Genomic DNA, 25,613 nt, shown 5'->3' with positions numbered 1-25,613 from the left:
GAGTAGTTGAAGAAATAGATACATTCTGTTTCTGGATGTATACACCCTTTTTGTACCTTTAAAAATGTTTTTTTTTTAATGCTTTTTATTCTCTATTTGTTTACTTTTTATAATATTATATTGGTTATGTAGTTCTTCTTGATAATCATTACTTACTGTTTATCTTATTTACCATTGATGCTGATATCTTTCTGTTACTTTGCTATTTAGGTCCTATTGAGTAGTTGCCTGAAATGCTTAGATGTTTAATAATGAAATATTGATGCATATAAAAGAATATGTAAAACAGACGGTATAAATAAGAAACCAAACACCTGTGGTGTATCATCTCATAAAGCTATATTTTTTGCTGTTAGAAGTAATTCTGAAATATCCCAAATAATGATTCCGCTTAGTATTTCCCAGCTAGCATCCCTCAGTTGAAAGGAGAGGGAGGTGGTTGATAATGATTGTAATACGAATGACAGTAATAAAACACCTAATGGCCCCTAACATGAAGAGAATTATGCCTAATTTAAACACAAAGAATGCTTTATGTAATGAGCTATGTAAATATATGATATAAATGCCTTTTTGTTATTAGAGCTTCACATTATAAATTAGTTCCTATTATAATCAGATCAGAAAAAAGGTTGATGAGGGACCAAGTCAATCTCTAAAAAAAGAAAATTATCTTGTAAGAACCATTAAAGTTTTTTGTAAGTTGGTAGAAGGAAAGCGGGAAGCTTAGTGGATCAAAGACTCTAGTTGAACTCTTTCTTATATTGTCGTAATACTTTTGAAAGCATGTACAATTATGGATTAGAGTATTCATAGACTCAAATCCCTGTCAGTGATAGTTTTTGGAAATAAATGTGTCAAACTAAAGGAATTTAGTATTTGAATTTCCCTGTGAGACTTTTTTTTGCCATTTCCCTGATTTTGGAAAAATTACATTCAAAGCTATTTTAAAAATATGTAAAATCTAGGGGCGCCTGGGTGACTTAGTTAAGCATCTGCTTTCAGCTCAGATGATGATCCCAGGGTCCTGGGATCGAACCTGTGTTAGTCTCCCTGTTTCTCCTTCTCTCTCTGTCCCTCTCCGCCCCCGCGTCCCCGCCCCAAGCAACCTGTTCGGGCTCTGTCTCTCAAATAAGTAAATAAAAATCTTTAGGAAAAAAAGAGTAGATCTTTAAAGAAGATATGTAAAGTCTATCCTTGTAAATGGTTTATTTAGATTTTGGTGACATGGGTAACTTTAATTATTGATAGTGTTTTATTTTTCGATGGATTTATAGTAAAGCTTAGTATTTAACTCTTTCTAATATGGGGTATGGGATCTGTCTATATTCATGAATATTTATCAAATATAATTTTTATTTTGAATATTTATTATTATTGTAAAAGAGAATGTTAGTTAATTCTAGTCTTGTTTGATTTTAATGCTTTTAGGTATCTCTAGAAGTCAAAATACTTCTCTGTAAAATGGGACCTTCTAGCCTTTTGTATTACATTTAAATATTTACTTTCAAAGCTCAGCTTGGTACTCACTCTACAGTTGTTATTCTAACTTTGTTTATAAATTATTCTGGTAATGAGAAATGTGCTTGCATTCTGTATTTCAGCTAAGCCTCTGAAAATTTTTAACAATAATATGGCCTTCCTGTTGGGCAGTTCAACATGGAGGAAAAAAATAGGGCTTTCTATTATTTAAAAATTACTTTAAGAAACAAAATTGTTGAACACAGGGGAAGAGAAGGAAAGATAAAATAAGACAAAATCAGAGAGGGAGACAAACCATAAGAGACTCTTAACTATAGGAAACTGAGGGTTGCTGGTGGGAAGTTGGGTGGGGGGATGGGTAAGTGGTTGGTGGGCATTAAGGAGGGCACTTGATGGAAGAGCACTGTGTGTTATATGCAACTGATGAATAACTAAATTCTACCCCTGAAAGTAATAATACACTTTATTGTTAACTAACTTGAATTTAAATGAAATCTAAAGAAAAAAAAAATCCAGAGGGAGAGAGAGGTTTATCAATATGGTGTTAGGATTGATAGTTTCAACCTGCTTCAATGCTAGTTTCATGATTCTAGTAGGCAAGTTATACTTACCTTTTCTAGTACCCACCTTCTTCCTTTGAGAAATGATAATGATGAGTACCTACTCCATAAAGATTTAAGGTTTTTATAGATAGAAAATATATAAAGCACATAGCATAATGGTTGGCACACAGAACGTGCTTAACAGATGTTAGTTATCTTCCGTTTTCATTTTAATTTTCCTTATTTAATTCTGAAATGATTTGTAAATTAGTTCTAAGTCACTTTAAAGGAAAGTGCTGACCCCATGAAAAATAAGCTTAAAATAGAGAATGTTTGTCTGTAGTACGTCAAAATAAATGGAAATGTTTTTCATCTCCACCAGGTTAAGGAGCTTAATTTGCTTTCTTCTAACTTGGGCATGAGTAGCTCAGTCACTATATGACAGAGTTCTTTGACTCTGAGTGTTTTTCATATTAGGATAAAGATTAGAGTAAATGCCTATTTTACCTATTTCTAATACCTACTTTTCCGAATTCACATTTAACCTTAAATATTTGCCCAAATAGATTTTAGCATAGAAGTGTTAGTTCCACTGCTTTGTTTATACAGTAAAATACATTAAATTCAACAATTTAGTGTGGGTATGGCAGGGATTGGAGAGATTATTAAATGACTTCTATTAATCAAAATATAACTATATTTTAGAGAGTAAAAATAGTAGCTATATCACTTGAGTTCACGAAGACTTAGCTGATTTTTAATAATTAATACATTTTTTCTGCCAGTGAGCATTAGATTTCTGCTGACTTTTTAGTGTCAGAGTACCTCGTGGTAGTTTCTCTACAGGGTTTAAAGGTGTATCCCAGTGCTTTTTTGTTTTTGTTTTTTTCTGTACTGCCCATAGGAAATAATCTTTACAAATGCTATAAGGAGACTGCCTCTAGAGAGTCACACGTGCCATTAATATGTTATAAGGATCGGTCAGTTGCATTGTCTTCTCTTGTCAATCTTGATCGGAGCTTGCCGAGTAAGTCTATAAGCCTGCATGTGCCTGGCAACTGTTACCTAGTGACAGTTTCAGCTGCAGTAGCCATTGGCTGTGCTGTTGATTGGGGCAGGAGGACCGAGTCACCTTTCTGATGGTGAGTTCTTCTGCATCAGCTCAGGATGAGGAGGAGGAGCAGGGCTCCGGCTCAGGTGGAGGCAGTGATACTGAGAGATTGTGAATTATCTACCGACAGCATCCTGGTGACTGCATCGCAGTGAATCGGACTTCTGAAGCAAGCAGCCCAGCCTAGCAGCTGGTAAGAGTGAATGTAGGTGAGAAGCATTGCCTTATTCCTGTAAGAAGAGAACTATTTTGTGATAAGTGAAACTAGGAATGTGCAAGGAGGAATATCCTGTGGATGTTACAAAAGAAGAAAGACTTCCCTGAATGACTTGGTTGTGCATGAGAAAATAACTTTCAGAAGAATGCTTTCTATTAAGCTGCTGCTTTGTTCCTGAAGGAAATGTTTTTTATCTAATGCAATGTTATTTCTTCAAGAGGGATGACAACAAAGACTGACAGGAAACTCTCTCAAATACCTGTACTTTAAAAAAGATTTTTGACAAATGTTCACTTGATAGCAGAATGACCTTGGAAGCCTTTTGGATGGATTCTATCCTGCAAGCCTCTCAGTATTTCACACTGTAGGATTTAAACTCATCTTGATGCTTTAGAGGTATTTTAAAATAAGACCATCTTATAACCTACCTAATGGCCCCTGTATTAATTGAGCACTTGCTCAAAATAGAACACAATAATAGAAGAGGCATTTTCTTAACATATGGCTGCTATGTAACTGCAAATATAACAAAGAAGGTAATTTTCCACTTTCAGAAGATTTAGTCAAAGTAATGATCTAATGTGTTAATCCTTTGATGAAAATAGAAGAGATCTAGAGACAGAGACTACGAAGCCTACTAGGAATTCCTGAGAAATAATGGCAACATTTCTGGTCAAAGAAGCTCAGAGTATATAGAAAAGTTTCTGTTGCCTGAATTTCATGTATCCTTACATATATATGTGAGATATAGGTGTGCTTGTGAAGGTGAGAATAACTTTGAGCTATGTATTTTATGATCATGCTCCATTGTAAGGAAGGTGGCATATCAGATAATGAAAGTTACTTTTAGTTAATGATGCTGAAATTAATAACAGTTATTTATTTTCCCTTGGAAAAGGAAAAAGTATAAATTACATTGTTGGTGGTAGCACTAGTAATTGTGATGGGCTAAAGCTGTTTTCATCTGAATGCTTAGAAGACTGCATGCAGAATTAAAACTTTAAAGTTTATCGTCTTTTGTCAGGTGAATGTTATATTGTATTTGTATATTATCTCCCCTACTGGAAATAGGCTTTTATTTCTTCATGAAAGTTATAAGGCAATCTGGAGTCTTTTACCTCGGTTCTGCTCCTTTGTGCCCAAGTATAGCCGAGTCTTTTAGAATTAACCTTGTGTCTGTGTTTTTGGGGGTGTGTGTGGGGTTAGCTCTTTTGAGAAATGAGAGAGAAATAGATCATAAAGTTGATCCACCAGCATCAAACCCTGAACTGAGCCCAAAGACACTCTTTGCTGCAATGAACTTTTTCTTAGATTTGCAACTAGATCTTAGATCTTAATTATTTAAATTGTAAAATATGAATCCACTTCTCATCATAGATGAAGGAGGAAGCCTGAGACAATTTAAGATTCTTTTTTTCTCATTTGTTCTAGTTGATCCCTAACAAACTACCTTTCTGAGGAGACCAAACAGCCCACAAAGGCTTTTTTTTCCCTTGGCAATAGATTTTTTTTTTTTTTTGGCAGATCTAATTTTTCATAGTGCAAGGTATTAAGAACTCCATTTTCTCTAGAAGTTCCTGTGTCTTGAGAAAGCTGTTTGAGAGCATCGGAGGAAGCTAATCAGTGACCTTTTTTCACCTCCTTTCTAGCTTACCTCCCTTTCTTCCCCCCCAAAGTTGAGATGTGTCACTGCTGCACTGAGCTGATGAAGAGGCTTGAGCACTCTCTGGGAGGCTTAGAAGCGCTGCCGCTGTCTCCCGAAGCTGATCCCAAGACACTAATGTGCAGAGTTTAACACATGCTGGACAGGGCACCTGCTTGCTGGAGCCTCGGCTGCACGCTCCCTTAATTCCAAGCCATGAACGAATCCAGGTGGACTGAATGGAGCATCTTGAACATGAGCAGTGGCATTGTGAATGTGTCTGAACGTCACTCCTGCCCACTTGGATTTGGCTACTACAGTGCAGTGGATGTGTGCATCTTTGAGACTGTTGTTATTGTCTTGCTGACATTTCTAATCATTGCCGGGAATTTAACAGTCATCTTTGTCTTTCACTGTGCTCCACTCCTGCACCATTATACCACCAGCTACTTTATTCAGACGATGGCATATGCTGATCTTTTCGTTGGAGTGAGCTGCTTGGTTCCGACTCTCTCACTTCTCCACTACTCCACAGGTATCCATGAGTCACTGACCTGCCAGGTTTTCGGATATATCATCTCCGTTCTAAAGAGTGTTTCTATGGCATGTCTTGCTTGCATAAGTGTGGACCGCTATCTGGCAATAACCAAGCCTCTTTCCTACAATCAACTGGTCACCCCCTGTCGCCTGAGAATTTGCATTATTTTAATCTGGATCTACTCTTGCCTAATTTTCTTGCCTTCCTTTTTTGGCTGGGGGAAACCAGGGTACCATGGTGACATCTTTGAATGGTGTGCCACCTCTTGGCTCACCAGTGCCTATTTTACTGGCTTTATTGTTTGTTTACTTTATGCTCCTGCTGCCTTTGTTGTCTGCTTCACTTACTTCCATATTTTTAAAATTTGCCGGCAGCACACCAAAGAGATAAATGACCGGAGGGCCCGATTTCCCAGCCATGAGGTGGATGCCTCTGGAGAGACTGGACACAGCCCCGACCGTCGTTACGCCATGGTTTTGTTTCGGATAACCAGTGTGTTTTACATGTTGTGGCTCCCTTACATAATTTACTTTCTTCTAGAAAGCTCCCGGGTCTTGGACAATCCAACGCTGTCCTTCCTAACAACCTGGCTTGCTATAAGTAATAGTTTTTGTAACTGTGTGATCTATAGCCTTTCCAACAGTGTTTTCCGGCTAGGCCTCCGAAGACTGTCCGAGACAATGTGCACATCTTGTATGTGTGTGAAGGATCAGGAAGCTCGAGACCCCAAACCTAGGAAACGGGCTAATTCCTGCTCCATTTGAAGAGAACTATATAGAAATCAAATGTAATCTGAAAGGGGTTTTGGATTGTATTCTAGATTCATTTGCCACTAGAGAAATATTTACTTGAATAGTTGACTATGAGATGGAGAGACGAGAGGTTTCTTTTTTTCCCCTCTTTTTCCACGGTGGTGGAAACTAGAGAAAAGAATGTATAGAGGGCAATCTCATGAGATAATTATAGTGTGTGAATATAAATGTACAGTAATAGCAAAATTAAGCACTGAGGATGAAAAAAATATTGAAAACAGTATCTCAGATCTTCCACAGGACATGAGCAAAGCCCCTCGGCATCTCTGTCTTCTCTGACTGAGCTCTCCCCTCTGTCTTAGCCTCTCATTCCGTCTGTCTATGTCTCTCTCGTCTCTTTGTGTTTGTGGAAGTTACTTACATAAATTGCCCTTTATGGGAAAATGCTACATATTATATATGTGGCAATGTACATTTTTTTTTGCATCAAAGCATACTTTTACATACGAATCTGCAATCTATAAGTGGTTTCTCCATGAAGGATGCGTAGTAAGCATTGTATTTTATTACCTGCCACATAACCCTTTTGCTTGTGTTTTTATACTATCCACAGCATAAAATTTCTGCTATAAACAAAAAGAAACAGTATTTTTGTTCCGGCTAAAATTGTGCTTAGCCCCCACCCCCACCCCCTTCTGACAGCCTGCTCTTTCTTTTTCTCTCCATTTTTCTTGATCTGCCTCCTTCGGTACCTTAATCCAAAAGTGTCTTAGCTAATAAAGAATCTACCATATAAAACAATCATAATGTTAAATAATGTATTCCTTCCAACAAAGCAATCTATAGCTCATTTCAGATACTGTGTTAAATATTCTTAATAGCTTTTGTAAACATTTTTATCTGGTTCCTTTTCGTTCAGTTCATGTGCCCAAAGTGGTATCTTTTTTTTTTTTTTTTGCTTTAATAAAGCTTTGTTTTTCTTTAAGAAAATCCACAAATAATTCTAATGCAGACGCATAGTATTCACCAGAAGTGAGGTATTGATTGCCCTTCGGACCACACTCCATGTGTCTGCCTTTTCTTTCCCCCTTAAGAGTAAATATTAATCTTTTTGTGTTAGGTCTACAAAGCTTAGTGTTGCGTCCACCAATCATTTGTATGATATGCATTTGCATATACTATATTTTTTACAACAAAGAAAATGTAAATTATATCATGTGATCTGTGCCTAATGTTTTCTTAGCACAATATATAGATCAATGTTGCTTAAGTCATCAACATTGGAAAAAATATACAAAAACTTCTTTGAAGAGAAAATTACTTTTGTGTAGTTGTTATTTAGATATTTATATTAGACCAAGCTGCATTCTTAGTACTGCTGAGAATATGATATACTTAATTATCAAATACAGGTAAGAGCTGTCAGTATTTTCTTTTGTAATGATCTGTTTTCATATGCAAAGATTAAATTAACTTATTTTTTAGTGTGCTACATGGACTTGTATAATAAATTATCAGGGGTTTAGATGTAGCAAAAGGGCATTTGGGGAATCAGTAGTGAAGCAGATGTGAGTGGTAAAACATCTGAATCTTACTTTTTTACTATAAGTTTCCTGCCTGACAGATATTTTAAAGTTTATATCAAACTACTGAGTATTTTTCTTCTCAGCATTTTGATTTCTTTGTTTTATGAAATGCATTTAATGAAATGTGCCTATGACTTCAAATTGGAAGCCAACTGTGTTTGCACACTAGTGGTTTGACTTCAGAGGTCCTTTAATAGAAAATGTCATCATTTTATTGAGGTTGTTCTGAACCCATGTATATTTTTAAACATGTAAGAAAGGTTTAAAATAAAGAATAAAATAGTATTCTATATATCAAAATCAGACTTTGTTTCAGTTTAATGAACACTCGCTTAGAATAAGACTTCGCTTGTTTGGGAATCAAAATTTAATTGTTTCACATTTCTGTGATTTGGATTTTGTATATTCTTATCTCTGTTTGCCAGTGACATCTTGGATAAGTTGAGATGAGCCTTTTAGGTTCAGACCAGTTCAAGAAAAACAAAATTCAAGAAAGTATAATACTTCTGACTTTTCAGCTGTCACAAATAAAGTCTTCAACATGATATGCATTATTTGGTAATCATATTTTTATTCCTTTAGTTTGGTCTGTAAATATACTTAGAAAGGATTCAGTAGGTGTCTGTAGAGGAAACCTGAGGTTGTGTTTATTGCATTTTCCTCTTCTGGCTTTTCCTTTTGATAATTAATAACAATATGTGTCCAGTTTTAACAGTGTTAAGTTGTACATATATTATAACATTTAATCCTCATTATACTAACCCTTTCAGATAGGTACTGTTATTATTCTTACCCTAGAGATGAGCAAACTAAAGAAGGGTGACTAATGCCAGGTCACTTGGTTAGTCCGTAACGGAGGTTCATTCACACTCAGCTGGATTGGAGCCAAAGCCTGTGCATTGAACCACTGTGCTGTACTGCTTTTTTCTTTTCTTTTTTCTCCTTTTCTTTTCTCTTCTCTTCTCTTCTCTTCTCTTCTTTCTTTCTTTTTCTTTCTTTCTCTATTTCTCTCTTCCTTCCTTCCTTCCTTACTCCCTCCCTCCCTTTCTTTTCTTTCTTTCTCTTCCTCAAAAGCTTTCACACCTTTGTACCTCTCTCTGTCTGTACCTTGTCCTTACAAAATTTCTCTGAGTTTTCTTTTTCCTTGCCTAAATCTTTTGCTTTAGTCCTTTCCATGTTTTGTGATATCATTTCCCTTGATCTTACACATTTCTTTTATTAAAATACCAATCTAGTAGGCCCAAACTTGCCAGTTTACTCTATCATCAAACTGAAGCCCCAGGACATAGCATTTCCTTGACATTGCCTTTATTCACATTTGTTAAGTTTTTGTTGAATAGTTTCTTCAGATCTCTATAAATTTCGTATAGAAAAAAAAATGTTTGGTGAAGGAGAGTAGAGAAGGAAAGCTTTACTGTGAGCTACAAGGCTCACAGTAAAGGCAAGTTCTGGATTTAGAGTTTTCATTTTTTATCATGTTTCGCATGCAACTCGAAGGCAAGCCACTTAACTTCCTTTTGACATATTTTAACGTGTTTATATAATAAGATAATACTTATTTTGAAACTACTCTTTTTTAGATTAATGTGTTTTAAAAATAGAAAGCGTAACCATTATTCTCATCATTATATTGTATTCAGTGGTTATTATCCAATTCGGTTCTAAGTGACAGCCAAACAGTAACACTGTAGTTGATTACTGGTAATTCTATTATCTGTAGAGCCATTTAAAAAAAAAAAAAAAAAGATTTTATTTATTTGACAGAGAGAGATCACAAGTAGGCAGAGAGGCAGGTGGGGGGAGGGGGGAAGCAGGCTCCCTGCTGAACAGAGAGAGTCTGATGGAGGCCTCGATTCCAGGACCCCAAGATCATGACCTGAGCTGAAGGCAGAGTCTTAACCCACTGTGCCACCCAGGCGCCCCGTGGGGAGCCATTTCTAAAGTTACATAGTGTTGGAAGCCTTTATAACCCATGTGTATGAAATTTGGACTGAAATCCTGGCCTGCAGAAGCCGTTTGGCCCTAGGTAAGCTACCAGGTCCTCAGTTTTCTCATCAGTAAAATCCAGAGACTTATACCTTACTGTTAACGCTGGATTTGAGGACTGAACAAGGTAATGTAGTCTATGTGCCCAGCAGGCTCCTTGCTCATAGAAAACGTTCAGAATGTGAGCTCCTTGTTTCATTGTGGCTGCCATATTTATTGCCATCACAATTCAAAGATCACTAATTCCAATTTAAGAAAGTTACATTTTATAACAGAATTAATCCATTGAGTTTAAGAGTTTCCTGAAATGGCATTTTTTTTTATCTGTTTAAACTCAGATTTTGGCTTAAATTCAAATGTTTTTAAATATAGAGAGCTTCCATAATTTCTGAAAGCTCATTTTCCAGGAATGTTATTCATGAAGACATTTGAGATGAAGGATAAATTAGCAAGCAGTTCTTGGGAAGATTCTGAGATTGACTTACCTTCTTACCTGATTGTATTAAAAGATGCCTAAACATTTTTCTTCTGTCAGGTTGGCAGTAGTAGGAACAGATTGTTCAGGAATGTTTTGGCATTTGTCTTTACATTTTCGTTTTCTTGACTTACTGAAATGGAATCTAAGTATTTTGTTATATACATGTTACCTGGAAGATACAAAGATGAACCAGCAGGTTCCTTGTACATATAGCACTGATTCATAAGTTTAGAAATAAATGAAGTTGTTGCCTTAAAGGACTTTCTTCTGTCTCTTTCCACCCTGGGAGGTAATCATTAGAGATGAAAAAGATTTAAGTGTGCGATAAATAAAGGAGGTTAACGTGTGAAGAATTTGCTAGTACAGTGTGTTTAGGTTGGGCCATCACAGTGCACAGGAGCTTGTGTTACTGAGTTGATGTGATATTCAGATGTGTAGATTTCAACAGGTGCTCTTCTCCCTGAACAAAACTTTTTTTTTTGGATTAAGAAGAATATGTAGAAAATGGCATACTCTACAACCAAATATGTAGACACTGAGGAAAACTAAAATGCTTAGAAAAGAAAAAAACAGCAACAACAAAAAAAACAGATCCCCTTTTCATTGTTTCTCGTAAATGGGTTTATCCAGTGCTAGTTTTGCTCTATTAATTTAAAATACTCGTAACCTTGTTTAATAGTATAAATGGTTGTGTCTTAAAATATTAAAAGTGATGTGATTGGGTCTTCTTTATTCATGTCCTGTTTAATTTTTTTTTTTTTTTTTAGAATGAACAATTACTTCTTTTTATAGTCAGAAAAAGAAAAATTGTTCTGTTAAAAGAACACTGAGGGGTGCCTGGGTGGCTCAGTTGGTGACGTGCCTCTGGCTTAGGTCGTGATCCCAGGGTCCTGGTATTGAGCCCATACTGGACTCCCTGCCCAGTGGGGAGTCTGCTTCTCCCTCTCCATCGCCCCTCTCTCCCACTTGTGCTCTCTCTGTCTCTCTCTCTCAATAAAATAAATAAAAATCTTTAAAAAGAATGTTGGGAAGAAAAGAATGCTATTTTAAAAATATTTTCAAGGGCACCTAGGGTTAAACGTCAGACTCCTGATTTTGGCTTGGGCTGTGAGACTGAGCCTCTGCGCTCAGCATGGAGTCTGCTCAGGATTCTTCCTCTCCCTCTGTCCCTTCCTCCACTCCTGTGCGCACTCCCTCTCTCAAATAAGTAAACAAATCCTTTTAAAAAATTAAAATATTTCGACATTTTGCAAAACAGTTTTTGTTGATTCTACAAGTAGCATTATCCAATTATGTCTCAGAATTTTTCTTTTGAATCTATATAGTTTCCTTTTTTTTTTAATTCCAGCTAGTGAACACATAGTATCACATTAGTTTCCGGTGCACAGTATAGTGATTCCGCAGTTTTATATGCCATCCAGTGCTCATCACAGATGCATTCCTCAATCCACACCATGTACTTACCCCTCTTCTGTAACCGTCAGCTCTCTACAATTAAGAGTCTGTTTCTTGATTTGTCTCCCTCATTTTCCCCCTTGGCTCATTTCTTCTGTTTCTTAAGTTCTGCATATGAGTGAGATCATATGGTGTTTTGTCTTTCTCTGACTTACTTTTGCTTAGCATTGTACTCTCCAGCTTCACCTATGTTGTCGCAAATGACAGGATTTCATTCTTTTTATGGCTGAATAATATTCCATTATGTATAATATTCCATTACATATAATGGAATATTATATATATGGGTGTATAAATATACATAATCCCCTTCATATGTGTATATGTATATACATATGTATAATCTCCGTGTGTGTGTGTGTGTGTGTGTGTGTGTAATCTCCTTCATCCATTCACTAATCAGTGGACACTTGGGCTGCTTCCATATCTTGGAATCTGTTGTAATCTATTGTAGACTATGCTGCTATGAACATAGGGGTGCATGTATCCCTTTGAATTAGTGTTTTTGCATTCTTTGGGTAAATACTCTGTAGTGCCATTGCTGGATCATAAGGTAGCTCTACTTTTAACTTACATGATGTTCTCTACAGTGGCTACACCAGTTTGCATTCTCACCAACAGTGCAAGAAGGTTTCTTTTTCTCTACATCCTCACCAACATCTGTTGTTTTTTGTGTTATTGATTGTAGCCTTTTTGGCAGGTGTGAGGTGACAGCTTGTTGTAGTTTTGATTTGCATTTCCCTGATGGTAGGTGATGATGAACATCTTCCCATGTGTTGGCCATCTAGATGTCTTCTTTGGAGAAATGTCTGTTCATGTCTTCTGCCCATTTGTAACTGGATTATTTGTTTTTTAGGTGTTATATTAGTTCTTTATATATTTTGGATACTAACCCTTTTATCAGATATGTCATTTGCAAATACCTTCTTCCATTTCAGGTTGTCTTTTAGTTTTGTTGATTGTTTCTTTTGCTGTGTTGAAGTTTTTTATTTTGATGTAGGTCCAATGATTTATTTTTGTTTTTATTTCTTCTGCCTTGGGGACCTAGCTAGAAAAAAGTTGCTATGGCCAGTGTCAGACATAACTGCCTTTGTTCTCTTCTAGGATTTTTTTTTTTTGGTGTCAGGTCTCATATTTAGGTTTTTAATCCATTTTGAATTTACTTTTGTGTAGGCTGTAAGAAAGTGGTCCAGTTTCATTCTTTTGCATGTTGCTGTCTAGTTTTCCCAACATCATTTGTTCAAAAGACTGTCTTTTTCCCATTGGATAGTCTTTCCTGCTTTGTCAAAGATTAGTCATATATAGTTGTGGGTTCATTTCTGGGTTTTCTATACTATGTTGTTTATCTGTGTCTATTTTTGTGCCCATACTGTCCTGTTTTGATTACCACAGTTTTGTAATATAACTAGAAGTCTAGAATTGTAATGCATCTGGCTTTGCTTTTCTTTCTCAAGATAGCTTTGACTTTAGGGTCTTTTGTGTTTCCATACAAATTTTAAATTGTTTGTTCTAGTTCTGTGAAAAATACTCTTGGTATTTCGAAGGGATTGCATTAAATGCGAAGATTGCTTTGGGTACTGTAGACATTTTAACAATATTTGTTTTTCTAATCCATGAGCATGGAATGTCTTTCCATTTCTTTAAGATAGTCCATATAGTTTTCTGATTTCTGTAGTATTTACTTCAGAGTAAATTTTCTGAGAAATTTGATTCAATATTCGATATTCTTGAATTGTTTTTGCTTTAACACAGTGAATACAAATGTATCTGTGAATACAGTACAGACTAATGCAGTGAATGCATTGCAGCAAGAAATGACTAGTGCACTTGTCTGAGGTTATACCAGACATAAATAGTTGTTCATGTATAAACTCTGTAAAATAAAACTGTAAAACTTTACTTGTGTTCCTAAGAGAGTTTCAAGTTTAAAATAGGTATTGTTAGATTATACATTTTATACTAATAGCCTTTTCATAGTTATTTTCTTTACTCTTTCTGGAATTTTACAATTAAAAATATTAAATTGGTAAAATTGATATTATAAGTGACAGATTTGGGGAAGATTAAAAGAATTTCTGAAAAAGCAGGTAAAAAATCCTGAACATCCTTGTTTAACTTTTAAGATATTTAAATTTAATTTAAGTTAAATTATATTTACATTTTTCTTATACTTATTATTTGGTCAAGGAAAGGATGATTCAAATTTTGGTTTTTGGAATTGCTTGAAGTTACCAATTTTAAAATAGATCGTAATTTCCTGTTTGTAAGAAAATAACTTCTGTATAATGTATACCTAGGTTTAGATATAATTTGTATTGAAATTTAAAATTACAGTGAGATAGACATTCAGTTTTTTTTTCCCTCATTTCTACAAAGATCTTTAAACTTTACTGGATTTCTAGGTATTTTTATTTGTAAAGAAATCTGGAAAAGTACATTTTGAGGATTTATATTTATGATGTCATGTTACTAAGAGGGTCTTGTGATAGCTTTTGTTATTTCAGTCATCAGTTTCATGTATCAGCCCTTTTTCTAGATATGATTTAATATTTAACAATTGAACAGACTTAAAATTAGAGGACTATGTTGGGATTTACTTTTATAAATTTTGAAGTCCAGGACATCCATTGGTAGCATAGGGACAAATAAAGTGAGGTAGGGGGCAGGGGGTTGTTGCTTTTATCACATTATAAACTTAGGGGGGAAAATTCTGGCATTTTTGGTGTGCAGTCGTTGTTGTATATTTAATTACTTTTGCAATAATTCAGTGCACACATCTTCTATAGAAGACATATTAGGATTTGAAGCCTCATTCTTGACCAAAATCACCATGATGTCCCAGTTTGGAATATTACTTGGGATATCTTCAAATGATTCAGTGTACCATGAGGAAAATGGAGACACATGTGTGCCTCTCCTATCAAATCTGAGTTTTAAAAAATTATTAGAAAAGTTCAAGTAGGGGCGCCTGGGTGGCTCAGTGGGTTAAAGCCTCTGCCTTCGGCTCAGGTCATGATCTCAGGGTCCTGGGATCGAGTCCCGCATTGGGCTTTCTGCTCAGCAGGGAGCCTGCTTCCTCCTCTCTCTGTCTGCCTGCTTGGTCTCTCTCTGTCAAATAAATAAATAAAATCTTTTAAAAAATATTTAAAAAAAAAAAAGAAAAGTTCATGTAAAAATTTGAAAAGAACTTAAAGTGCTTTTTGAACATATGTAATAAATGCCCTTGACATTATGAATTAGGTGTATTCTAAAAGCTTTGGTGAGTAGGCACTATCTCATTTCACATACAGATATCTGAGATAAGATTTTTTTTTTTTTAAAGATTTTATTTATTTGACAGACAGAGATCACAAGTAGGCAGAGAGGCAGGCAGAGAGAAGGAAGCAGGCTCCTCGCTGAGCAGAGAGCCCAATTCGGGGCTCAATCCCAGGACGCTGGGATCATGACCTGAGCGGAAGGCAGAGGCTTTAACCCACTGAGCCACCCAGGCGCCCCTGAGATAAGATTTTTAAGTGACCCTAACAAGATCATACAGCTAGACAGAGATACTACTGAGTACATGCCTTGTGTAGCAGTAGTTTTATCTGTGATAAGGCTCTTGAATAATATATTTATTAATGGCTGGTGGTCGAATGATCTGACCCTTCTCTCTTGAGTAGAAAATGAAGACTTATTTTGTTGAATAAGTTGAATAAATTTCTTTGTGAAATTTTAACTTTTAACGTATGAAAGGGGAACGATTACCTTAAAATTAACTGTATGTTGCAGATGGGATTTTGAGATCATGGAAAATGTTGTGTGTGTGTGTGTTTTTTTTTTTTAAGATTTTATTTATTTATTTGACAGAGATCACAAGTAGGCAGAGAGGCAGGCAGGGAGAGGGGAGGAGCAGGCTCCCTGCTGAGCAGAGAGCCCGATGTGGGGCTCGATCCCAGGACCCTGGGATCATGACCTGAGCCGAAGGCAGAGGCTTCAACCCACTGAGCCACCCAGGCGCCCCTGCTTTGATATTTCTTAAAACAATTTCTAGCTCATAGAGGATAAATGAAAATTTATATCTTTTAAAAACACAACAGTCATCTGCTAAATATATTAAGATAAATAGTCTGAATCGAATAGTATTGGCTGTGTCTTTAAAACCCTAGAATGATGAAGAACTACCAAAATCACACTATCTTTATGTAAAACTGCTTTTGAAAAGTAAACATGTCATAGCCATGCACTTTATATTCTGAATGTTCTTTGTAATGGGTTTACAGTATGGCTGAAGTCATCATAGGATGGGTTTTTCTGAAGCATTATGATGGAAAAGGTTTTGACATTTCTGGCTATTGTGCTTTATGTATGTTTTGTGTTTAGTATATAAAATAATAGGAAATCAGAGATCAGTCTGAATCAGTGATGTTTTATTTTATTTCATTTAAAAATATTTATTTATTTATTTAGAGAGAGAGCACACACAAGTGAGAGGGGCAGAGGAAGAGGGAGAGAGAATCTCAACAAAACTTCGTGCTGAGTGTGGAGCCCCAGTGTGTGGCTCCATCCTATGACTCTGAGATCACAGCCTGAGCTGAAAACAAGAGTTGGATGCTTAACTGACTGACCCACCCAGGGATCCCATGAATCAGTGACATTTTAAATAAAACCTTTCTAATATATGATTCAGTTTTATTTCAGTGAAATATTACAGTTACAGAAAAATTAAAGGAACTCAATTTAGGCTAACACAGGATTGTCTTTTAAATGTCCTTAGATGAAACATTTCTGCAATTTCTAGTATACACAGCAGTTGAAGTAAATAAATTCAACCGAGTTACTTGAAAAGTTTATTTTCTTACAAATTAAAAATTTCTGATTATGACTACTTAATTTATAGTACTAATTAAAATGGCTTACAAGCTGAGTCATTACATAATACAAATTATTGAAATCTTAATTCACATTCCATATCGACAAATTAGGGCAATAAGTATTTATTGTGTTTTATGTGCAGAATATAAATTATGGTTTATAATACTCCTGGATGCTTTTAGATCCAAAGAATAACATTGAATTGTGGGAAGGAAGCAAGAGGGCAGATCATCTAATTTCCAGGATTTGAGGGAGAGTTTGCAGAAAAGTCTTAGGAACAGTACAATAGATTGAAGAATTAAAGGGACCAGTGCATTTAAAAAAATGAACTGACATAAATATTTGGCTACATGTTTAGATTCTGAAGTCTTAGAGGATAGCTTGGGGTATTTGAGAAGTTATTAAAGTGAAAGGAAGGGCAATGTTCAATATTCAATATAATACAAAAACATTGTGGGGAAACTTCAAGATGCAGTATATTACAAAGAAAATGTTTTTTTATATGGTTTAAATCTTATTAGAGTAAATAATTAGGTGTAAAGTATAAGCTTTGAGACTAGGACAGAAACATTAACATGAGTAGATATAGCTTGAGGGATTGCATATGGGACACATTCTGTCATCCTAGACCACTACTTAGATTTGTTGTTTTTTTAATTTCTAATATTTGTCACCTGGTTATAGATGAATTTGTCTTTATGATATAGCGCTATCTTTATGACAGGTGGGTTTTGACTTGTCTGTCAATCAAGGTAATCATATGATGTGAACCTGATATTTTTTGATTCTTTACTTATTAGGTTGTTACTGTATATGAGGGACTATACTAAATTCTATGCAAGATCATGAGATTCACAAGTAAAACAGATTTTCGCTTCTCCAAGAACATGTAGACTATTAGGAAATATATGGACTACATATAGATAACTGTAGTCTAAGACAGGAGTTGACAAATTAAAGCCCACTGCCTACTAATGTTAATAAAGTTTTCTTGAAACATAACTGTGCCCATTCGTTTATATATTGTCTGTGACTGGTTTTGTACCACAATGGCTGGGTTGAGTTACTGTGACAGATTTTATGTCTTACAAAACCTAAAATATTTACTATCTGACCCTTCCAGGAAAAAATTTCTTGACCTTTAGTATAAGACATTATAAATACCTTTTTTTTTTTTTTTAAGATTTTACCTGTTCATTTGACAGTGAGAGACAGTGAGAGAAGGGAGTACAAGCAGGGGGAGAGTGGGAGAGGGATTGGCAATCTTCCCACTGAGCAGGGAGCCTGATGTGGGGCTCGATTCCAGGACGCTGGAATCATGACCTGAGCTGAAGGCAGATGCCTAATGACTGAGCCACCCAGGTGCCCCTATAAATTCTTTCTGTATGATACCACATAGTAGTAGAATGTTGTACTTTTATAATTACTAAGGACCTCATAAGGATGATTGCTAGTTTTAACCTGATTCATCCAGACATCAGGAAGATTTCTAACATGTAGGTAAAATGCTAGATCCAGCTAATGGTGTTTTAAACAATCTATCAGAAAATTTTGGCTTTTCTCAAATTTAGTCAGATGGGCTAGAAAATGAATGAATGATCTTGACATTTATGTCAAAGATATACTTTGGTTCATTATGATAAAAGCAAACACTTAGATATGCTTTATACGTGTCAGCTACTGTTCCAAGTCACTGAGGTAGGAGAGCCGTTATTTGAACCTATGTAGTCTAGCTGAACACCTCAGTAATTTATTTGTCATATATTTTCTGTCAAAAATGAGTAGGAATATTACTCAGCCGTAAAAAAGAATGAACTCTTGCCATTGGCAATAACTTGGATGGATCTAGAAGGTATAATGCTAAATGAAATAAGTCAGAGAAAGATAGTTACTATATGATTTCACTCATGTGGAACTTAGGAAAAAAACAAACAAAGAAAAAAAAAGACAAACCAAGAAACAGACTCTTAACTATAGAGAAGAAACTGATGGTTACAAGGGAAGTTGGTGGTAGGGATTAAAGAGTACACATAATCATGATGAGCACTGAGTAGTGTACAGAATTGTTGAGTCTCTATATTGTACACCTAAAACTAATATAAGACTGTATGTTGGGCACCTGGGTGACACAGTTGGTTGAGTGTCTGATTCTTGGTTTTGGCTCAAGTTGTGATCTCAGGGTTTGGGGTTGAGCTCATGCTCAGTATGGAGTCTGCTTGGGTTTCTCTCCTCCTCTGCCCTTCCGCCCCTGCTTGCACATGCTTTCTCCTTCTCTCTCTGTCTCTCCAAAATAAATAAATAAATCTTAAAAAAAAAAAAAGACTGTATGTTAAGTATACTGAAATTAAAACTAAAGCTTAATAAAAATAAAAAAAACTTAAAAAAAACCCCAAGTGAATAAAGAAAAAAGGCAAACAAAAAAAAGGACTTTTTTAAAAAAAGACTTTATTTATTTGAGAGAGAGAGAGAGAGTGAGAAAGCATGAGAGGGGAGAAGGTCAGAGGGAGAAGCAGACTCCCCACAGAGCCGGGAGCCCAATGCAGTACTCAGTTCCGGGACTCTGGGATCATGACCTGAGCCAAAGGCAGTGGCTTAACCCACTGAGCCACCCAGGCGCCCAAAACACCATACACTTAAAAATCCAGAGAACAGACTGGTGGTTACCAGAAAGTAGGTGGATGGGGGGATGGGTGAAAGGCAAAGGGGAGAAAGAGCACACTTAGTGTGTGATGAGCACTCACTGAATAATGTAGAGAATTTTTGAATCACTGTATGGTGTGGAACTAACAGCACTGTGTGTTAATTATAGTGGAATTAAAAAGAAATAAATTTTTTAAATGAATAAGGTAACATAAAGCTGAATAATAAACAGCAACAAATTGTCAGGTTTCCATTAGCTTGATTTTAAGTGAAAGCTCTCCAGAGGATCCTGGGGTCTTCTTGCCTGTTTCAGAAGAGTCGATGGACTGCAGGGTGCTGAGAGAAGAACTCGAGGATTTCTTACAGAACTAATTTAGGTGTTAGGATATTGTCTGTACTTCTGCACATATTTAGCAACTTGCTTTTCATAATAAGCACCTTTTAATATCAGACAGCTCTATAAATGCAGGAGTTCTAGCAAATCACTATAAACTTATCTCTAAGTTTGCCTCTCTTAATTTTCATCCTTTTTACGTAACTGATTTCCCCTTTTCATCCTCAATCAAGGTTTATTTTAGGGGCTTTTATTTTTAATTTTTAAAGTCATCTTCTTAAGGAAATATAGGGAATATATAAAAGGACAGAAAAGAGAACAAATCACCCGTAACTCTATTATCTGTATATAATTAGAATAACTTTTCATTTTTTATATTCCATTTTTTCCAGTATGGATTAGGACTTTAAAAAAAAAATTGTGTGTGTGTGTGTGTGTTAAAGATTTCATTGATTTCATTTATTTATTTATTTATTTATTTATTTATTTATTTATTTTAGAAAGAAAAAGAGAGTGGGGGGAGGAGCAGAGTGAGAGGGACAGACAGACTCCCCACTGAGCATGGAACCCCATGCAGGACTGGATCCCGAGGCTTTGAGATCATTACCTGAGCTGAAGTCAAGAATCGGCCTCTTAAGTGACTGAGCTGCCCAGGTGTAGCTCTATGTAAAGGATTTTTAAATGCATTTATTTATTTATATCTTAAGTGTTATTCCATGTTACTGCATACTCTTTATAGGCATCTTTATAAATGAAACTTTGTCTGTATTTAGTATTATTTTCCTACAGTTTTTAAGAAAGAGAAATACTGAGTCAAACTGTGTGAAGATATTTTAAGATTATTTGCATATATTGCCAGTTGCTTTTCAAAGGGAGTGAGCCAGTTTTCCTTCACACCAGTAACTATCAAGCTAGGTTGTTTCACTACAAACTTGCCAGCAGCAGTTCTATGTTAACCAGTAAATTAAGGTAATTAATTTTTCACTTTATTGCCTCCTAGCCCCTATTAGAGGTTGCTTTGTTAATGTGGTTTTTTATGATATTTTTCTTCCCCACTTAAAAAAAAAACAAAAAAGTAACTAGGATGGGTCTGCTCTGCTACATTTAAACCAAAGTGCCCAAGCTCTTTATTTAAAAACCTTTGAGCTCAAATCATCTCACTTTTATTAGCTTACCATTTACTTTATGCTTCTGCTTTGTGAAGATAAAACACAGAATTCTGTCAATGCTGTTCTCCCATTGTTGGTGCTATTTTCAGCATTGCCTGTTTCTTTGTATGCTGTGTGTGCTACACGACCACTTCTATAGTGGAGTTTGAGAAAGATTTAGAACATTTTTTCCATTGTACCCTTCATTCTCTAGCAGTAAGAACCCTACTGGCCTTTCATTGTAGGGGAGATCTTTTTGTAATTGGAGACTTTCGAACCCAGTGTCCTTGGAATGCATGTGGACATCAAGACTTCAGCTCTTAAGGGCTGAGAACCCCAGGCCTAGTTTTGATACTGAGGATTTCCCTTCAAAACCTGGGTACAGTTCCCACAATGATGACCTAAACTGTGGTAAGCAGTTGAGTGGCTTTACCACTTTGGAGAAGTCGTACCTGGGGTGGGTGTCTAAGGGGCAGGGGGTGCTTCTAAGTCTTTTCTCCTCATTGTGTCTTTTCTATCTATTTCTTAAGAGTGTTTTGTATACAGTGATTGTTTATTTGTTGAGCTGAGTGTACTCTCTATACAGTAAGTCATGTATTGGGAGTGGAATTGAGTGAAATTGTCCAGATTTGGGTCTCTCCCCCTTTCCCCACCCAACTCAGTTGATGGTGTGGTTAGACTGAAGATTATTTCAGAATCTTTTTCCCCTCTGCCTTTTTAGTAGAGTGTAAATGGGGAAGTATGGAAAAGAGTATACTATAAGAGTTGAAAGATTATTTAATACAGTTATCATTTAAGATAGGTATCCATTCTAATTTAATTCTTCCTTCTATAGTCTGCATTCAGTACATGTATAGGCTTTGAATGTGTGTTTTTAAAAAGGGTAAATGTACTTTGAGGTAGCTTTGGATTTGGGGTAGTTTTTATTTATATTCAGCTGAAATGAATGTCTTTCTGATTTCTTTCCACCATGATTAGGGAAAGAATTAGGGGCACCCGGGTGGCTCATTCAGTTAAGCGTCTGCCTTTGGCTCAGGTCATAATCCCAGGGTCCTGGGATAAAAACCCAGGGTTGAACTCCCTTGGAGTGGGGAGTCTGCTTCTCCCTCGCCCTTTGCCCCACCCCCCCGACCTTGTGCTCCTGTGCATGCACACACTCGCTCTCTCATAAATAAATAATTTTTTTTTAAAAAGAAAATGAAAATTTCTAGTTTGCCCAAGAACTTTCTGTATCCATTAGTAGAACCATTGTTTCTTAGAAAAGTCTTCGCTTACTCTTGAACCATTCATTACTCGTAAAATACTGTTTTGAAGCTCATCACCAGCTTTTCCCTGAATGTGCTCTAATATATCCTTTTTTAAATGGTGCTCAGAGCTGAATATAATGTTCTGTATGTATGTGGCCATTAGCAAAAGAGAATGAGGTTATCATTCTTCCTTCATTTATATAACATACTGCTATTTATTCAGCACAGAAATAAATTAGGTACTTTTGGTAGTTATAAATTATCACTTAACATATTGAGTTTATTTTCAATAAACCCTTAAGTCTTTTTTGCACCTGTTTAATTGTGTGTTCCTTCTTCCTACATGTACAATAGTTTGTGGGGTTTTTTGAGCACAATTTTATCTTTATCTCCTTTAATCTTGTTAGAGTTGGCTCAGTTGTTCCAACCTTTTAAAAACTTCTCTGTATCTTCCAATGTATTCATTAAACTTTTGCCATTTACAAATGTGACAAACATTTTTAACATGTAACTCCAGATAATTAACGCTTAAAAAAATCAAACAATCTCAAACTATATTGGTCATGGGTCCCCGGAACTCCCAGGTTTGGTGATTTGTTGGACTCCTAAGATTTAGCATATGGTTGTCTTGTGGCTAAGATTTATTACAGCAGAAGGATACAAAGTAAAACTAGCAGAGGGAACCAGACAGATTTAGGAGTCTTCTCCCAGTGGAGTCATAGCCACACACTTCATTCCTCCAGTGAGCTGTGACAACATGCACAAATTACCGAGTACCAGTGAGGCTCATTAGAGATTCAGCGCTCTAGGATTTTATTGGAGACTGGTCATGTAGGCACCCTCTGCCTTGTGCCAACCCAAATTTCAGACTTCCAGAAGGAAGGGTGATATTTAGCATAAACCATATTGTTTGCACAAACAGACCAGGCATGGTCATTTGGGGAAAGTTCTATATCAGGGTGGGAAACTGTTGACCAGCGATGTTCCCAGAAGCCAACCAAGGGCCAGCCTTGCAAGGAGGCTGTTCCATGAGTGAGCAACGGTCGCAGGCCTGCTGTATTAACTCCTCTCTATATATTATGTTATGTTGTCATTTGCTAGAATATATGTCTAGTGTAAGTTTTTTTTCCATTTTTTAAAGATTTTTATTTATTTATGTGACAGAGAGCGATCACAAGTAGGCAGAGAGACGGGCAGAGATAGAGGGGAAGCAGGCTCCCTGCCGAGCAGAGAGCCGGATGGGGGACTTGATCCCAGGACCCTGAGATCATGACCTGAGCCAAAGGCAGAGGCTCAACCCATTGAGCCACCCAGGCGTCCCTCTCTAGTGTAAGTTTTTTAGGGTCTTGGTGGGATACAGTTTCTTAGAGTGTATACGAGGGGGAGTCATTTGGTTTTTTTCATGTTCATAGAAATAACTTTGAACTTAGGAATTTCTGATAAGGTTAGACTTGTTATTTTTATAGCAGTAGAACTTCCATCTGAAATACTTTACCACTTACGTTGATTTATTCTAAACAACAGTTTCAGTTATATGATTTGATAAGAATATTTAACATTTGTCTCTCCTTTTTCCTCTTGATTACTAATTGTGAAATATTTACTGATTTTTCAGATTTCAGACTTCCAAATATCTAAATTATAGAGGTGCTCTACAACTTATAGAACCTAATTTTCCTCTAATTTTTATATTTATTTTGACATTGTTTATGATTGTATAAGGTTGAGAAGAGAGTTCGTAGTAACAATAACAATAAATCATAGTTTGGAAAAGAAACAACTAAATCTTCATAATTTAAATTTCATGACTTATGATGTCCTATTTAAGTTGATGCAGAAAGATACTATTTATTTTAGAAGATCAGGGAAAAAAACTTTTTTCACTGTGTGAGAAGTGCTTGATTTGGTATAAATCCAAATATATGTTTTCTAAAATATATGTTTTTTCCTAAACTTATACTATATGTTGAATTATTCATTTTTAAAAGGCCAAGAAAAAACTGTAAGTCCTTCTGCTTATCCACTTAGCAAATCAAATTTAATATTTGATTATTTGATACAATTTACTATAAGAAATTTTATCATTTTCATTCTGAAACTACATTTTTTTAAAAAGATTTTATTTATTTATTTGACAGATGGAGATCACAGAGAAGCAGACAGAGAGAGAGGAGGAAACAGGCTCCCTGCTGAGCAGAGAGCCCAATGCAGGGCTTGATCCCAGGACACTGGGATCATGACCTGAGCTGAAGGCAGAGGCTTTAACCCACTGAGCCACCCCTGAAACTACATTTTAAATACAGAAAGATTTTAATACATATATCTTTAACATATGGAATATATTTTGCAGGGGATTTTTAATAATGCCTTTCAGTGGAGATTTTTAAGAAGAAAGATAATGACCTTTGGAGTTTTTATTTAAGTACAATTCTGCCCAAGGACAAATGAATGATTGGTTGACGTTTAAAAATGATCCTTACGGAGATACAATTTTTTCATGCTTTCCCTATCCCTCTCATTTATTGTTCTTTTTGAATATTTCCACAGAAAGCTCATACATTTTCAGGGATTGAACTATCATCCTTTTACTAATGATCTGAAATGGAGCCCCCTAAATCTGGCCTTGAACCTGTTTTTCAGTCACATGTATCTAGCCTTCCTATTCTGGATTTCTCATAAAAATTGAGACCCAAAGAGTTGCATGAGGAATTCATTATTGCCAACTTCAATTGACCATTTCTGTTTGTTTTCTTATTAATTTCACTGGTACCAATATCATCCTAGATTTCCAGCTTGCCAGTCTCTATATTTAATTAACGCTCATTTAAAAAAAATTATGTTTTTTAAAAGTTATATTTTTAAAGAGTACCAGAGCTTTTTTTTTTCTCCTTCTCTTCCCATTTCATTTCATTCAAAATCAAATTTATACTGATTCTTTTATTTTTTTTCTTTTTCCTTTCTTTCTTTTTTTTTTTTTTTTTTTTGTACTGATTCTCTCTACTGCCTTTTAAGATACCTTTTCTGAGTATTGACTTTGATCACTTGTTTTGGTCTTCATGTATAGTTTTATCATATTCTTTTTTTTTTAAAGACTTTATTTATTCATTTGACAGAGAGAGATCACAGGTAGGCAGAGAGATAGGCAGAGAGAGAGGGAGAAGCAGGCTTCTCACCAAGCAGAGAGCCCGACACGGGGCTCGATCCCAAGATCCTGAGATCACAACCTGAGCTGAAGGCAGAGGCTTTAACCCACTGTGCCACCCAGGCGCCTCTAGTTTTAGCATATTCTTTTTTAAAAATTATGTATTTATTTAAATAATCTGTATACCCATCATGGGGCTCGAACTCACAACCTTGAGATCAAGAGTTGCTTGCTCTTCAAACTGAGCCAGCTGGGCACCCCTAGTTTTATTACATTCTTAATGTACTTTGAGTCATGGGAGTTTTAGGTTAACTGATAACTTATGGACACAGCCTTTACCCCTAAGAATCCTTTCATAACTAATAAGGTGTCCTCTTCAATTGTTACACAGCTCTGTGACTTAAAAGATGCTTCCTAGGGCGCCTGGGTGGCTCAGTTGGTTAAGCAACTGCCTTTGGCTCA

At 35.9% G+C, this 25,613-nt stretch overlaps 2 protein-coding genes across 9 annotated transcripts in view; both read left to right on the top strand.

The window, feature by feature from the left end:
• Window positions 1-25,613, top strand: part of RABGAP1L (RAB GTPase activating protein 1 like) — a 765,799-nt gene that overhangs the window by 279,029 nt on the left and 461,157 nt on the right. The window contains exons 14-15 of one of the 8 annotated variants that reach the window (XM_032317424.1): window positions 3,266-3,328; window positions 5,002-5,086. The exons of 5 other annotated variants lie outside the window; for them this stretch is intronic. In XM_032317424.1, coding sequence (XP_032173315.1) covers window positions 3,266-3,322 — 57 coding nt within the window. In that variant the 3' untranslated portion in view covers window positions 3,323-3,328; window positions 5,002-5,086. Of the gene's footprint in view, window positions 1-3,265; window positions 3,348-5,001; window positions 5,087-25,613 lie in introns of those variants that run through there. 2 more of the 8 variants (XM_032317425.1, XM_032317423.1) reach the window with 2 other exon arrangements.
• GPR52 (G protein-coupled receptor 52) lies at window positions 5,192-8,122 on the top strand. The gene has a single exon (XM_032317433.1). It carries the CDS (start codon window positions 5,211-5,213, stop codon window positions 6,294-6,296), a length of 1,086 nt encoding a protein of 361 aa, XP_032173324.1. The 5' UTR covers window positions 5,192-5,210; the 3' UTR covers window positions 6,297-8,122.

This window comes from Mustela erminea, chromosome 17, assembly GCF_009829155.1.
Source record: "Mustela erminea isolate mMusErm1 chromosome 17, mMusErm1.Pri, whole genome shotgun sequence".
Classification (NCBI taxonomy): Eukaryota; Metazoa; Chordata; class Mammalia; order Carnivora; family Mustelidae; genus Mustela; species Mustela erminea.
The sequence above is the reverse complement of the archived record's forward strand: the minus strand, read 5'-3'. Positions and strand labels throughout refer to the sequence as shown.

Bases quoted from the DNA above. Each gene is read 5' to 3' on its own strand.
- GPR52 (XM_032317433.1), top strand. From the start codon at position 5,211: ATGAACGAATCCAGGTGGACTGAATGGAGCATCTTGAACATGAGCAGT.